This window comes from Mus caroli, unplaced genomic scaffold, assembly GCF_900094665.2.
Source record: "Mus caroli unplaced genomic scaffold, CAROLI_EIJ_v1.1 scaffold_12625_1, whole genome shotgun sequence".
Taxonomy (NCBI): domain Eukaryota; kingdom Metazoa; phylum Chordata; class Mammalia; order Rodentia; family Muridae; genus Mus; species Mus caroli.
Window position 1 is genome coordinate 10,868 of NW_018391110.1, and position 16,157 is coordinate 27,024.

General features: G+C 38.4%; 1 protein-coding gene, 1 non-coding gene and 1 pseudogene across 2 annotated transcripts in view; 2 read left to right on the forward strand and 1 right to left on the reverse strand.

Annotated features, from left to right (window-relative positions):
- LOC110289014 (zinc finger protein 431-like) overlaps positions 1-8,857 on the reverse strand; it is an 11,496-nt gene extending 2,639 nt beyond the window's left edge. Inside the window, 4 exon segments of the mRNA XM_029473920.1 lie at positions 4-1,431; positions 2,618-2,678; positions 2,868-2,994; positions 8,729-8,857. Of these exon segments, the coding sequence (XP_029329780.1) occupies positions 4-1,431; positions 2,618-2,678; positions 2,868-2,994; positions 8,729-8,731 (1,619 nt within the window). The 5' untranslated portion in view covers positions 8,732-8,857.
- On the forward strand, positions 6,993-7,108 carry LOC115030354. Its single transcript, XR_003835932.1, has one exon. It is a non-coding gene; the product is annotated as a U5 spliceosomal RNA (small nuclear RNA).
- Positions 8,858-15,167: 6,310 nt separating the features above from the next.
- Positions 15,168-15,583, forward strand: LOC110289015 (annotated as a pseudogene).
- Positions 15,584-16,157: the final 574 nt, after the last annotated feature.

Genomic DNA, 16,157 nt, shown 5'->3' on the forward strand with positions numbered 1-16,157 from the left:
TGTTTTCGGAGTTGACCATGAGAAGCAAAAAATTTACCACATTGCTTACATTCATAGGGTTTCTCTCCAGTATGTATTCTTTTATGCATTTGAAGCTCATAATGGTATGCAAAGGCTTTACCACATTGATTACATTTGTAAGGTTTCTCTCCAGTATGAATTCTTTCATGTTTTTGAAGTTGACCATGATCTGCAAAGGCTTTGCCACATTGATTACATTTATAAGGTTTCTCTCCAGTATGAATTTTTTCATGTTTTTGAAGTTGACCATGAGAGGCAAAGGATTTACTACATTGCTTACATCCATAGGGTTTCTCTCCAGTATGGGTTATTTTATGCCTTTTGAGAGTATTGTGTTCTACAAAGGCTTTACCACATTGATTACATTTGTAAGGTTTCTCTCCAGTATGAATTCTTTCATGTGCTTGAAGTTGACCATGAGAGGCAAAGGATTTACTACACTGCTTACATTCATAAGGTTTCACTCCACTATGAGTTACTTTATGTGCTTGGAGACTAGCGTTACATACAAAGGCTTTACCACATTCATTACATTTGTAAGGTTTCTCTCCAGTATGAACTCTTTCATGTTTTCGAAGTTGACCTTGATCTGCAAAGGCTTTACCACATTGATCACATTTATAAGGTTTCTCTCCAGTATGTATTCTTTTATGTACTCGGAAATGACAATGATGTGCAAAGGCTTTACCACACTGATCACATTCATAGGGTTTCTCTCCAGTATGTGTTCTTTTATGTACTTGGAGATTACCATGAGATGCAAAGGCTTTATCACACTGATGACATTTGTAAGGTTTCTCTCCAGTATGTGTTATTATATGTATTTTGAGATGAGCCTTTTGTGTAAAGGCTTTACCACATTGCTTACATTCATAGGGTTTCTCTCCAATATGGGTCTTTTCATGCCTTTTGAGAGTACTGTATTGTGCAAAGGCTTTACCACATTCATTACATTTGTAAGGTTTCTCTCCAGTATGAACTCTTTCATGTTTTCGAAGTTGATCATGATCTGCAAAGGCTTTACCACATTGATTACATTCATAGGGTTTCTCTCCAGTATGGGTTTTTTTATGCCTTTTGAGAGTATTGTATTGTGCAAAGGCTTTACCACATTCATTACATTTGTAAGGTTTCTCTCCAGTATGTGTTCTTTTATGTATTTGAAGAGTTCTGGTTTGTGCAAAGGCTTTACCACATTGATTGCATTTGTAGGGTTTCTTTCCAGTATGTATTTTTTTATGCATTTGGAGACTATAGTGATGTACAAAGGCTTCACCATACTGAATACCATCATAGGGTTTCTCTCCAGTATGATTTCTTTCATACCTTTTGGGATGACTGTGACATCCAAAGGCTTTACCACATTGAGTATTTTCAGAGGGTTTTTCTCCAGTATGACTTCTTTCATGCCTGCAAAGATAATTGGTACATGTGAAAGCTTTACCACATTCACTAAATTGATGAATCTTTTTATCTGAGGAATTAATCTTACAATTTGGTCTAATTGTAAAGAGGACTCACATCTTAAGATTTTTATCACTTTGTTTACATTTATGGTTTTCCCTTCATGAAGGGTTGTTTTGCATACTTGTAATGGTAAGAATGTTACTACATGGCTCACATTTGTAGCATCCTTTTTCTCTATGAGATTTTTCACATATTTGAAAAGAAATAGAAGAGCTCAGAGCTTTATCACACTGAGTACATTCATAAATTTTCCTATATTGTGAAATATACTACATTTCATACTACATTGACAAAATAAACCAGGACAAACATAAAAGAATTTCCACAATCCTAGTACTGATAGGGATTTTCTGCAGTATGAGTTTATGGATATATTCCCACTGAAGTTGGAGAACCAACTAATTATAAACTTGTATCACAGTGAGAAAGTTTGCTCAAATGTGGACTACTACATATATTTTAATTGTTCTGGGAGAGAGAGAAGGTTCTGCTTCTTTCAATATCCCTATGCTCACATGACTTGTATCCATTGTGACACAGGATATACCTATTAAAAAAAAGAATAACAAATGAAAGATTTCCACATTGCATTCACACAGTTTGGCTGTTTGCTCATCATAGATATATGGTATAGGAATTAAGGTTTCTCCTCAAAAACATTCTTGACTCTCATAAACTGCCCCTCTCACTTAAACTTAGCAATGTTACTATATGAGTAATCAGTTTTGCTATGGGATATTTGCTTAGTAGAAACATATACTTATCACCTAATATATATCTTTGGCAATATGTGAGTGGTATGAGACTAGATTGGCAGTTCTACAGAGTAGCTGTAATGTGGCTATGATGAAAATGGCAATATCAGTTAAAGCATTGTTTCCTTGTCTTTTCTTTTAGAGAAATGCCTTGAAAACACAAACACCTGACATAGAGGTACATAGATTTGTGAGAATTTAAACAATACACTTAAAGAAATGCTTTTTTTTTTTTTAATTTTACACTGTTGCTTTTCTTTAAAAGTTCCAGGCCACCAAAAAATAAAAAAATAAAAAAAAAATTTAAAAAGGTTCCAGGACACATTAACATTTCTTCTGAGGCAAATTCATACCAACTTGCACATGAAAATTACCTTCCATGTCTTCTGGAACTTTGACAATATTCTTCAGTGTTTTGGTCTTCCCAATTGTAGCCTAAAATATAGTACCAGAAAATGTATGATATATTATTGGAAATTAGGCAAATTTAAGTTATTATCTTTAATTAACCTGATTTATTCACCTCCATTCTTCCTCATTCTCAATTGAAATAACAGAAAAGCATCAATAACAAAGAAACAATTGTTCCCTTATTTTAAAAAGTGAAAGATAATTCAGTCTTACCTACAGCTTTAAGGTTCCTGTAGATCTCCAACATCACATCTTTGTAGAGATTCCTCTGTGTAGGATTCAGCAAAGCCCATTCTTCTTGAGTGAAGTTCACATGCACATCATCATAGGTCAATGCATCCTAAAATATTCCATACATGTGTATAACAAAAACCATGATACTGACATCACTATAAATGTATGCTTCATTGACAATATATTTATATGATTCTGGTGATTCCCCCACTTATTTCATGACCAAGAAGTTCTAATGTAATTACCAAGTCATCTTAGAAGAAAACGGAGTAACAAGGTTCACTTCTGTCATTTCTTTGCTCTTTGAATAGGATACAGCCTTGTAAGAGAAATGCTAACTAACACACACACACACACATACACAGAAAGAGAGAGAGAAGCAGTACTGAGCACACATCAGAGAAATTGTATGAACACTTACTAAGTACAAAAAATGATGGGCAAGCTGAGCATATTAGTTCATGCCTTTAATCCCAGCACTCAGGAGGCAGAGGCAGGTATATTTCTGGTCTATCCAGGACATCCAGAGGTACATATTAAGACCCCGTCTCCTCTTTAATAATCAATCAAACAAACAAGAAAGATAGAAAGAACCCAGAGGAGTTCCTACAAAGAATTACACATTCACAAGTGTCCCAGTTTAATCTGTAACCGTAACGAGATCTTATTAAAAGGGATGCATCTTTAAACAGATACAAATGGACAGATGAAAATACTGGCAATGTAAATGTTGATCCTATATAGGACAGGAGATGGCTCAGCAGTCAAGAGCTCTTGTTGGTCTTGCAAATAATTGGGCTCAATTGCCAATTGTTTCACAACTATCCATTACTCCAAATTCAGGAATTCTGAAGCCATCTTCTGACTTCAATGGGGACCAGGCATACAGGATGTACATATTCATGCATACAGGCAAAATACTCATATTCATAAAAAAATAAAAAAAAATTAGAACAGGTAGGAAGAATGTTCTGCACCAGCAATCCAATGACTCAGAAAGCTCAGGCAGTATTTTTTTTTTTAAGGTTTATTTTATTTATTATATGTAAGTACACTGTAGCTGTTTTCAGACACACAAGAAGAGGGCATCCAATCTCATTACAGATGGTTGTGAGCTACCATGTGGTTGCTGGGAACTGAACTCAGAACCTTTGGAAAAGCAGTCAGTGCTCTTAACTGCTGAGCCATCTCTCCAGCCCCTCAGGCAGTATTAATGTCATGAATACATGCCATACAGAGAAACAGAATATTCTCTCTGCCAAATTTCAAAATTCACAATGTGGATGAAGATCAACACAACACCATATGCTTGACATATACCAAAACCTAGATTCCAGACCCATCAGCCAATAATATAAAAACCAATAAACAAACAAACAAACAAAGAAAAAGCTAGGCATGTTGGCCCACATTTAATCCCAGCACTCTGGAGCCAGAGTCAGGTGGACTTTTAAGTTTGACGTCGCATGTTCTACATACCTACTTTCAGGACAGTCAGGGCTCCATAGAGGAACTTTGTCCTCAAAACAAAAACAACAAAATTAAAATTATAAAGTTCACCTACTTCTCCCTGAAATTCCCCTAACTGGCTTTAAATTGAGCTTGCAAAGCTCACATGTCTGTATGCATCATGGTGAATGGTTAACACAGTATGATAGAATTCTGTGGAATAAAAGTTTTGCATCCTATTTCAGTTGGGGGTATTCCTTCAGTGATTCCTGGACCCTAACATTATAAGCTCTCCCAAAGAAAGCTACAAAGTAGAAACAACTGTTCAAAGACATCACCCTATCTGGGAGCTTTTAGACTCAATCAACTGCATTCTGATCACTGTCATCCAGGATGAAAATGTACTGAGTTTAACTTCAATGACCCTAATAGTCTGCAGTAGTCCATATATTCTTCAAATATCCAAAGTCTCTTAGGACACTCTTCTTTTTCTTCAAGATTTATTTATTTCATTTATATGAGTACACTGCAGCTATCTTCAGACACACCAGAAGAGAGCATCGGATCCCATTACAGATGGTTGCGAGCCACAATGTGGTTGCTGAAAATTGAAATTAGGACCTCTGGAAGAGAAAGCAGCCAGTGCTCTTAATCGCTGAGCCATTTCTCCATCCCCTCTTTTGATACTCTTGATTGCTACATCTTGTAAATTCAAAAAGCAAGTTGTATCTTTCTAACATACAGAATGACCCCTTCCCATTCCAATAGAGAGGAATGTGTACATAGTGAGAAAAGATTGGACCAAGGCAGGAAACCCAGCAGGACAAACACCAAATCCTGTAGCTCTGTCTCAGACATAAGAGACACCAGTTTCAAAAGGCTTAGATGGCCCTATCCCTGTAACGTCTCATACATCTCTTGGTTTAGTTACTTGTACTCCCTATATGCAGCTCTCCTTGGCAGGTGTCTCATAGCTTAGGTATCTCAACATCTTGTGGTCTCAAAATTCAACTCAGGCTTCATCCTCACAGGTTCATGCAATGCACTCTCACAGTATCCNCCCTCACTGGGCCTCTGACTCTGGCAAACATAGATGNCTGGAACAGTGNTGAACTGAAACCACAANGGAAGAATCCATGACCTTAAATTTTACATCTTTCTTATTTCCAGAACTTGGGTGCTCCTGTAAAGTTTGGATACCCCATTCTTGGACCACAGTTGTAGCAGGTTTTGTATGAAGTTCCTTCCAGGGACTAGAATCACTTTACCTAACACAGTGTGTGTGTGTCTCCATTCATTGAAGGCTTAGCAGGAGGGTGTGTTTCTCTTAGGACACCTTCTTAGGCTTTCAATCCTGAATTCAGGCCTCTTTCTCAGCATTTGGCTGCCATTTGAAACTACCCAGTGCTGTTTTTCTCTACAAGCCACAGACTTTGCATTTATTTTTGCCCAACCTGTTGCTTTTTTTTTTCACTGCAGTCCTGAATGAGTTACTAGTAATAACCATCCAACAGATTCAATAATCCATCTAAGAAATACAACAAATTATTTTTTAATTCTGCCATACTCAATTTCTCCGAGCATGGGGGAAAAAAAAAAGAAAGATTTGGGGTCAAATTACCACACAAATGACCTCTAGCTCAATTTCTTATTGTGTCTATTTTCCACTGAAATCCTATGACATTTGACTGCATTTCTGGAAGTACTCTGATCTTCCAGGTGCTATAACAACAGCTGACTAAGCTCTGAGTACAGCTTTCTATGCTGTTTGCCATCTCAAGTCCTGATATCTCCCACATTCCTCCAAAGGAGAACATTTCCAGTTTCTGTCCAGCAACAAATTTACTTTTTGTGTTTTTCTTTTTTTCTTGGTTCTAACTTGCTACTCCACTACTTTGATTAAATCCTCTAACCAAAAGCATTTCAGGTAATGAACAGGTTCACTTGTTTAGTCCTTTAAGATCATAGTCCATCATTTTGGGAGCTTAGGATAGAAGTTCAAGCTTCACGAAAATAAGTCAAAAACCACGGACAAACCTTGTTTCCTGCCTTGCCCTCTTGCTTGGTCACTGTCTCATGCTCAGCTAGCTCTCTTGTAGCTCAGGCCCATTTGTTTAGGGATCCTGCCATCCTCAGTGGAAGAGCCTTCCCACATCAATCATCACACAACANAATCTCTCAGGGACACTGCATCCAGCCATTTTGATGAGGGCATGACCTGAAGTGAGGCTCCCTCAGATGACTGTAGGCTCTAAAATGTTGACCACTGAAGGTAATTAGGACACAGAGACAATAGTATATCAGAAAGTTTTAAAAACCGGAATCAAATGTGTTAACCATATCAATCACTTAAGTAGCAAAACCCCCAAAATTGCTGATTGCAACAACAGGAAGACAGAGTTGCTAAGAAATGAGGAGAGGGAAGCCTTCAGGATCAAGAAAAGGAAACTAAAACTGTTTCCCAAACTATCAAAACTCAAGAAACTTATAGTAAAATTTCAGAAGACAAAATTAGGTGAAGGTCTATCATTTTCCAGAGAAACAACAATATAATTAGATTATAATGAATAAAATCATACAACATAAACGGAGACTGAAAGACAGACAGACATATAAGTTTTTAAACATCAAGTACAGACTATAATAAAAAAATTAAGACTCTGGTTTCTCTTCAGATTGTATAAATTTTTTGCCTTTTACTAAAGATTTCCATGGAGAGGAACAACTCTGAGTCTTAACTCAATCTTTTGAGGCCTTGTGGTTACAAGACTAGTAATGGTAATGAAAAGACAGAACGTCCTTCGCTGTGGGTGAGAAGCTGGATACCTATCACGCAAAAACTATTCTATAAGAAACTCTCTTAAAGGAGCCGGGCAGTGGTGGTGCACGCCTTTAATCCCAGCACTTGGGAGGCAGAGGCAGGCGGATTTCGGAGTTCGAGGCCAGCCTCGAACTTATCCTGCAGCCTGGTTCCAGGCTCCAAGAATGGATTTTAGCGGGGGATGGGCTTTATAAGCCCTTTATAAGCACAGTTTTCTATTAAACATTTGAGCTTTGATCAGGAATCTTGACTTAGCTCCATTTTTGTCTCGACCGTCTTGTGTACAAGAATACCATCTTGTACACGATTGACATGAGGGAAAAGGAAGGAGATGGGAGACATCTATGAAGTCAGCAGAAAAATGAAGAAACTATGAAGTTAGCAGCAGCATAATACAACGGGACACAGTCAGGAGAAGTCTAATCAAACAATGCTGCAAAAGAACTCAGTGTATCTTAAAAACATTTCTGACCAAGCCTCTAGGGGCCTTGGAACTGATAACCACAGCCCCATGCGGTGGGAAGAGTTGTGTTCTCACAACGTGATGCAACCCCTCCCAAAGCTCCTGGCCCCAGACCATTACCAGCTCTCGAAAGCATATTCCCGGTTTTACAAAAGGAGCAGTTTTATCTCTATACCCAGAGCCTCAGGGAAAGCTCCTAAGGCCTAGGCCCCAAGCTGTGACTGGCTCTGCCAAGCATGTTCCTGGGTTTCATGAGGAGCTATGTCATTCTCCATATATGGAGACCTCAGGGAAAGTGTAACTTAGCACTCAATACAACAGTGTTTTATTTTGTTTTCTTTTTTACCGTCTCACATGGTTGCCACTAGGTATCATCTCACCCATGTGGCAGAACTATGCTTTTCTCAAGAAGAAAACTGAACCTTTATAGCACACTAGACCTTACTGTTGATTGTAATCCTGTAATGCTCCATAGAGCAGCTTGTCAAAGGCATGCTCTTAGATATGGAGATGGACCTAGAGGCTGGTTGTAAATCAAGTTTGTTTCCTTTGTTATGGTTTGGTACCATCTTTCTGGATAATCCTGGTGAACAAACAAACGTGCATCCTAGCTTCCTAATCTCTAATTGCCCTGGTTAGCATATTACTTACCTGTGGAGTGTTTTACAGGCAGTCCGCCCTCACCTAAATTCTACTTGGTGTGCCTTACTATCTCCTAAGTTTTATTAAATCCTTGACATCATCAATTCTACTCTTTCACATCACAGCTTGATATTGTATTGCTACCCAGCACATGAGATGCCTTTTATAACCGCCACAAAACTAACTCCAAATGGATTGTCCACCTTAACTTGTAGAAACTAGGACTCTCTGACTTTGGGATCATGCCAAGGATCTTTCTACACACAAGCCAAATACTCTGCACAGATGCAGCCCGGACAGTGAAGTTATTCAGAGGCTACAGCTGGGTCCAGCGAGTGGCTAGGACCTCACGGACCTCACAAGTGGCCGCCGATTCCCATTCAGCCCCGGGAAAGACCCACCACACCAGCTCGCGCTCCTCAGACCCCTGCTTCTTTCCATTGTTGGCAGTGATCATGTGCTCACCATGTCGCAACTTCGGAGCTTGCCTGAGCACCCTCCACAGCATCCAGCGGCAGGACAGAGAGCAAAGCACACAGGATCATTCAAGCCTGTTCAGCTACTAAGCGAAACCTGCACCATGGCACCCGGAAAACCCGCCTTCTCTTCTGACTGGCAAGTCTGCCTAAAGGCTCTGATTGGCCAGTAAGTCTGGAGTGACTCGAGCACCTCCCTTAGATTTAGAGAGTGCTGAAGGTACACTGTGTAAAGGTTCTCAGCCCAAGCTTCAAGTCCAGGGCCCGACCTTTTCCAGATTTACAGGGATTTGTATTTCTGTAGCACTTGTGTCTGTCCTCCAATAGCCTACCCATCTGTCTCCCTGCGCAGCCCCAGGGAGGCCCCAGCACTCCACCTGCGGCTGCTCCGCCGCTTGCTCCTCCCCTATGTGGGCAGTGACCCTGTGATCACCAGGTTCTGACTTCAGCCTGAGCTTCCCTCACTCAGTAGCCTTCCTCCTGGAATCAAGGTAGGTAGCTTGCATAGCCCATTACTCAACTTGCAGGGGAGTTATCCATCTGTCCCACAAGCGGAAGGGTACCCAAGATATAAACAATTAAAGAGAGACTTTGGGAAACAATAGTTTATAGAAATTAATAGGCTTATTAATTTCTGGTTTGTTATATTCATAGTGTAATTTATTTTCACTTACATCAGTTGAGAAGGATGCAGTTGGAACTGAGGTTGTGTCCAGGACATGTACAAAGCTGTACATGTACAGATCCCCTTATCTGGACACGCTATAGCACTGCAAACATGGACTAGCACATCTTTGCTCTCAAACAAAATACACTGTTTTTTTAAATTGGAATTACTTTTAATCTTTCTTTTCCCTTAAAGATATGAGGTAGTCATTTCTCCTTGGGACAACATTATTTTCATGTTTTCTAAGAACTATACAAGTAGCCAGGGTTATACAGAGAAACCCTGTCTCGAAAAACCAAAATAAAATTAAAAAAAAAAGAACTATACAAGTTTTCACTTTGAAATCTTTAATGATTTGCTTAAGAGAGCATGTTCTGTGATCCACTGTGTTCATGCTCTACTTCCTTTGCTGTCTTGGCAGCAGGTTGTTCTGAATATAGGAACTTAGGTCATATTTTTTTCTTTCGTTTTCTTCTGTAGATATTTTCTGAAGATGAGAAGGTGGAATGTTTCATGTTTGGAATGCTTGTTTGCAAAATGACTCTGTCCTTACATATTACAGAGTATGGATGAAGAAAAAGGAGCAAATACTTAATATTTATCAATTAAATATCTTCATATATACTCTGCTACCCACACCATCATTAGCTGTAGATAAGAAATGAAAAGATTTTATTTTTGTCTAGAGTAGAAGAATGGGAACCAATATCCTTAACTTAGTAGTGGTTACAGTGTGGATTACAACCATGATATATTTCTTAAATTTTACAAAAAAGAGAATTATGTAACTTTTAATATCACCAAGGATGTCTCATGTAAAAGAAATTACCTTATTCTACCTAAAAATTTTGAGCCCTAACAGTACATTTAAGTCCCTTTTTTTCTGTTTGTCAGTAAATAGCTAATAGGCAAGCCTAGGTTATTGAGAACCTAAATCATTAAATACCATCAAATAGAAAAAAAATTTCTTAATTTTACTTCACATTATATATTGGCCAGTTTATAGTTATATGGTATAATGTATAATGACATTAAAAATCACAAATTATAAAAATGACTCTGCTTCTTCTAAAAGAAGAAACACACACCAGTAAGTAGTCTTTGGGGAAATGATTGAGGGAAAAAGCCACTGAAAACGACCACAGAGTCAGCTGTAAGTTAGATGACCATGGATACAGAAATGGAAAGAAAACAGCCTAAGAAAAAGCTCAAGGTAGGAGAAAATCACTTTTAAAAGGTTAAAGAGGGAAGAGACACAAACAAGACTATCTTTTTTAAGGGATACCAATTGACAGCTGCACCAAGGTCTAAATTGTATTTCAGATTATACCCCACAACAGCATCCTGCATACATGTAGGCTACCATTATAACATGATTTAACATCCACATGAGATAGTGACCTTTACTGGTTTTCCACAGTACAATAAAATAAGTAAAATGCTATCGTATGAGTACTAAGGTCATTAAATGAATCTGTTTTCTCCAGAAAGAGACATACATTAAAGACAGAACTTAATGGCAGGTCAATGCTTTGAAAGAGGGTTGGAGTCCTTCCCTGTCAGGGTATCAGTGCAGCTCACCACCTGCTATTTATTAGGATGGAAACAGCAGCAAAAAGGACAATGGTCAGCAAGATTCAGGGAATGGTGAAGGATATTTTCAGTTTGTAATATGAAATTTAGGTACCCAGAGGCCTCAGAAGATCCGACCTCATGGATAGGTAAGGAGTATATGATCACAACCATCTGTAATGGGATCCGATGCCCTCTTCTGGTGTGTGTCTGAAGACAGCTACAGTGTACTCATGTAAATAAAATAAATAAATAATATTAAAAATAAAAAATTGTAAATACAATTTATACTTAAAAATGCAAGCTTATACAGAATTCTGAAATATTTAAATAAAGAAGTCAAAGACATAAAAGCCAGAGGAACCACTCAGCTAGTGATATAAGACTTTCCATTAAAATCATACTGTCCTTAAAGTCACATGATTTCTATTTTTGAATTATAGGAACCAGAGCTCTTTTGGTGTACTAGACTTAGGTACATGTCTAAGATCCAAGTTTCAGGTCATTATATTCAACTTATGAGGTTATTTACATAGAAAGCATATTAGCTCCTTTCACTCAACTGTAAATCCTATAGAGGTCTTTATCATTACTGTACTATGCTGTGATTATATAAGAAGTCTCCTCATTTATCTTAAAGGCACATCTGTTATGTTTGCTTTGCACTACGTTTTTCACTTAAGCTTGAGAAGGTCAGTTGGCTGGGATTGAGGCAGTGCAGAGCATGTGCAAGTCTGGGGTCTTGTTGGCTAGATGCTCTATGCAGCACAGCAGATAAGGACCCACAGATGCATCTCCTCTCACACATTACTTATAAAACCAGAGGAAATTACCCGTAACTTATGACTATCTCAATTATACATATAAATGGAAAAAATGATTTCCTAAAAGTATCCTGGAGGATTTTTGCCACATTTACATAAATTAAGCTTAACTATTTTTAAAATTTTAGCATGTTTACAGAATTTTTATTCTCATGAATCACCTCTCAAAGGGAAAGGCCATACATTATATTTAATAGTATATCTTAGATTGTTTTAAGATCACAAACAGTAGAATACAGTTCTATTCAGTGTGTCTTACACAGGGAAATATAACTAAATTAACCAGCAGCAGAGGCAGAAACTGTCAGAAAGACCAAATCTGTTCTGCAACAACAGTTCACCATTGGTGTAAAGCATTTTTAAAAGGCAGGAGGACAGACAAACAAATAAAATTCTCTGTCTGACAAACACCAAGCAGCAGGCACAACAGTCTCACAATTTTATTTCAGACTGCACACTGGGACCATGTTGTGCATGCACATGAGCTGTCTGTATTACATCAAGTTCTACTGCTCTCTGTGACAGTGAAATAAGTGACTAGAGTGAGACCCTAACTTCAAACGTTCCACTCTGGAAGGTGAGATTATCTTTCTAAGCACAGAGGTTAATTCAGGAACCTGTTTTTTTTTTTGTCACCAGGGGAAGATTAAAGTAACAGAACTTCATTACCAGTTTGTTACTTTGGTACTTGGTACTTTGAGGGGGAACTGGAGCCCAGAAACAGACAGTTTGTGTTACTTTTACTGTAGCATAGAGTTAAACATTGTTGTTAACTTGTTTTTGTGTTGAATTTATAAGTTAAAGGTCATCATCAACATTCATGCACAGAAAAACAGCATGTGTAAGACTGGGAGTCTCATTATGCATTTCCCATGGATAAAGGATTACTAGTACTACTGAAGGACAGAGCACAGTACAAAAATACATGCTAAACACACTTACCAGATGTAATATGTTTATGCACACACACAGTCCAAACGGAGAACGTAGAAGCCATTATTTAATCAAAGCCTCCTTAGTAAATGTGTTTTCCACGTATGTAAAATTTTCAGCCAATTAAAGCTTAAGTACCAAAATATTTTTAGTTAAAGCTCTTTTATATGGGAATATTTCTACAATGAGATAATCCCTATAAAGCATAGAATACAAGTCCTGGCACATAGAGTTCAATAAGTGTTAGTAATTTTTAATGTATTATGTAAGTGCCTGCCTTAGGCATTGGAGTAAACAGAGTATAATTATTCCTCTTGGTGGCCCAAGGTCATCATAAATATTAATTATTTAATGAGGCTATGAGCACAAGGACATCTTGGAAGTTACCAGGAATTCTGGGGTTTTTGGATCCTGCACAAAACAGTTCCAATGTGAGGGATGGCTAATGGTGGGACTGGCTGTTAGCTAACTATACTCACTCTATCAAGCTGTCAGTTCGTATGGCTGTCAGTGTGCCTACACTGGTTATTTTTCACCTCACTTTCCTAACACTAAGCATCTTTGAGTTGAGACACTGAGCTAATTAAATATTGGAAATACATACACACAAGGACTCGTCTATTTAACCTACCTCAACCCATTTCCTATTTGTTTAGAAACCCTGAAGTTTCCAGAGTGAAGTCTGTGAGTCTATCCAGGTGCAATGCTGCATACCTATAATAAGAGCAATCAAGAGGCTGAGTCAGGAGGATTGCAAGCTTGAGACCAGCCTAAGCTACATAGTGATACTCTGCCTCATAAAATAAAATAAAGGAACAGTTAAGATGACCACCTGTCCTCAGAACTTTCCCACATCCTCAGTTTGGATTCCAGGAAAACCTAAGAAGGTCCCCAAAATTAAATGGGTAGTGTGTTAGTTGGGTTTCTACTGTTGTGAGGAGATGTCACAGACATAGCAACTCTTATAAAGGAAAATATTTAGTTAGGGCTGGCTCATAGTTCATAGATTTAGTCCATTATCATCATGGTGGGAAATATGGTGCTATGGAGGCAGATATGGTGCTGGAAAGGTAGCTGAGTCTTACATCTGTGTTAGCAGGCATAAAGAAGAGGAAGGGAGTAACTAGGCCTGGCTTGAGGATCTGAAATTTCAAAGCCAACCCCACAGTGACAAACTTCCTCCAAAAAGGCCACACCTCCTAATATTACTACTCCTTATGGGGCAATGGAGGCCATTTTCATGCAGATTGTCACAGGTAGGAAGAAAATATGTGTGTGATTTTTAGCCACTGTCCAGGTAGGGGAGTGGAGGGAGGCGCAGTCCGGAGAATGTGCATTCTGAATGTTTTTTGGGCAGGTATGACTTCAAGACTAGAAATACTTTCTTAAGTAAATAGTTTGCTCAAATATCCACAGGTCTCTTCCTTTGTCCCTATTGGCATTTAATCAAGATTCTAGAGTAATAAAAGTCCCCATACTGCCATGCTGGACTTGTGGTAGATGCTTGCCTAGCCTAGCCTTTTCTCTAATTATTTCAGCCACATCCTTTAAATNTCATCTTCTGAGAAAAGACTTATGCATTTGATTCTCCTGATATCACACAGGCACAGGCTGGAAGNGGGGAAGGTCAGTGGTGGCTGCCAGTGGAGAACAGACCTGATATTGACAGTGAGAGTGGTATGGGCCTGGTCATTTCTGTTCTTCCTGAGGATGCTATTTTAAAGGAATCTCTTCCTCATGACTAAAGCAGATTTTCACACACAAGACATAGACCAGCATCCAGTGTATCAGTGACATGCCATGGTGTCACTCTACACAGGCCTAGAGGAGTTCACAGATTGTGGATGTAGTAGAAGAGACTGTCAGTAGGTAGTAGGTATAAGAATCAGACTCTTGTTTTCACTAGGAAATCTAATTCTACTACTCTTCCACAGTACAGGGTGACTCATTCCCACTGTTTCATTTCTTCTTAGTTAAAGTTTGTGTTTTTTCCTGTTGAATTTGTCTAATAGGGTGCAGCATTCCTAAAGAAGTCTATTTTCTAGTGTCACCTTGTGTTCAGGACACCTTAATTAGGACATAATTGGAAGATAGCTTCAAGGGTTCCCCCTGGTGGCTTCCAATGAACCAATTTCATATAATGATATGAAGATGAAAGACTAATTCTGAGAAAGGTGCTATACTGTGTACAGTAAATTTCCTTTAAACAAATGTTCATGTGTGATGCCTATTTTATTAGGAAAATTTATATATTATATAAACACTTTTTTAAAATAAAAGATTCAAAATAAAAATTAAATAATAAAAAAAAACTTTTTGTGCTTTGGAGGTAGGACTTCCACCGGAAGGGCAGGCACTCTCTGTGGTCCAAGTCAACTTTCCGCCAGTGTTCAGCCCGCTAGGCTGGATCGGCTGTCGGGACTCCCGTGGAGATGGCTTGTTCAGCTGAGCGGTCCCTGGCCGACCAGGACAGGTTTATTTGTATCTACCCCGCTTATTTAAATAATAAAAAGACCACAGCTGAGGGGAGACGGATCCCCATAAGTAAGGCTGTAGAAAACCCTACGACTACTGAGGTTCAAGATGTATGCTCAGAAGTTGGACTGAATGCCTTTCTGGAGAAAAACAAATTGTAGTCCAGAGAATGGAATCGTGATGTTCAGTACAGAGGCAGAGTCCGGGTACAACTCAAACAGGAAGATAGTTCCCGTCATGTAAGTCAGTGATGCTATACGTAGCAGAAATGATACCAAAGCTAAAAACAAAGACACAGAAATTAGGAAGTGCCGACCAAGTCTTAAGCTAAGAGAGGGGAGTAAAAAAGGGAAAGGAAAGAAGAAAAAAATGACGTGGTGTGAACGTGGAGCACAATCCTGCTGGGAGAGACATGGCATCTTTGTGTCTGGAGGAACAGCTTTTTGTTTGTGTCGTTTAACTGAGCTGTGAACAAGTGTGTCTCCCATCTTCATCAACAGTTAACAATGAATTAAATTCACATCTGATGTTTGAGGAAAAATTGTGTGTGTGGAAGAAAGGATATTCTTAACACATGACTGTCCCATAAGTTACTTGAAATACTATATCTTTTTGCCCTCTATGTAAACATATATTTCAGGTATATAAGTTTAATAAAATTTGAAATATGCAAAAAAATTTTCATGGTCTTTAATTTTAAAAGAAAACTTGTTTCCAGGTGAGTGAGTCTTGGAAGCACATTTTCAGTACCCTATTCCCAATGTGATCAGTATTCTAGCTGGAGGATAGGATGTGCAAATTTGCCAAATTGCATGTATTTTACATGACTATCCTCCCATACAAAAGGGAATATTATGATCTGTACTTTAGGTACTAATTAAAGCAACTAAATAACATACCATCTTCTTCAAATAGCCATAGAGCCTTTTGCCATCTCAAATAAGTCT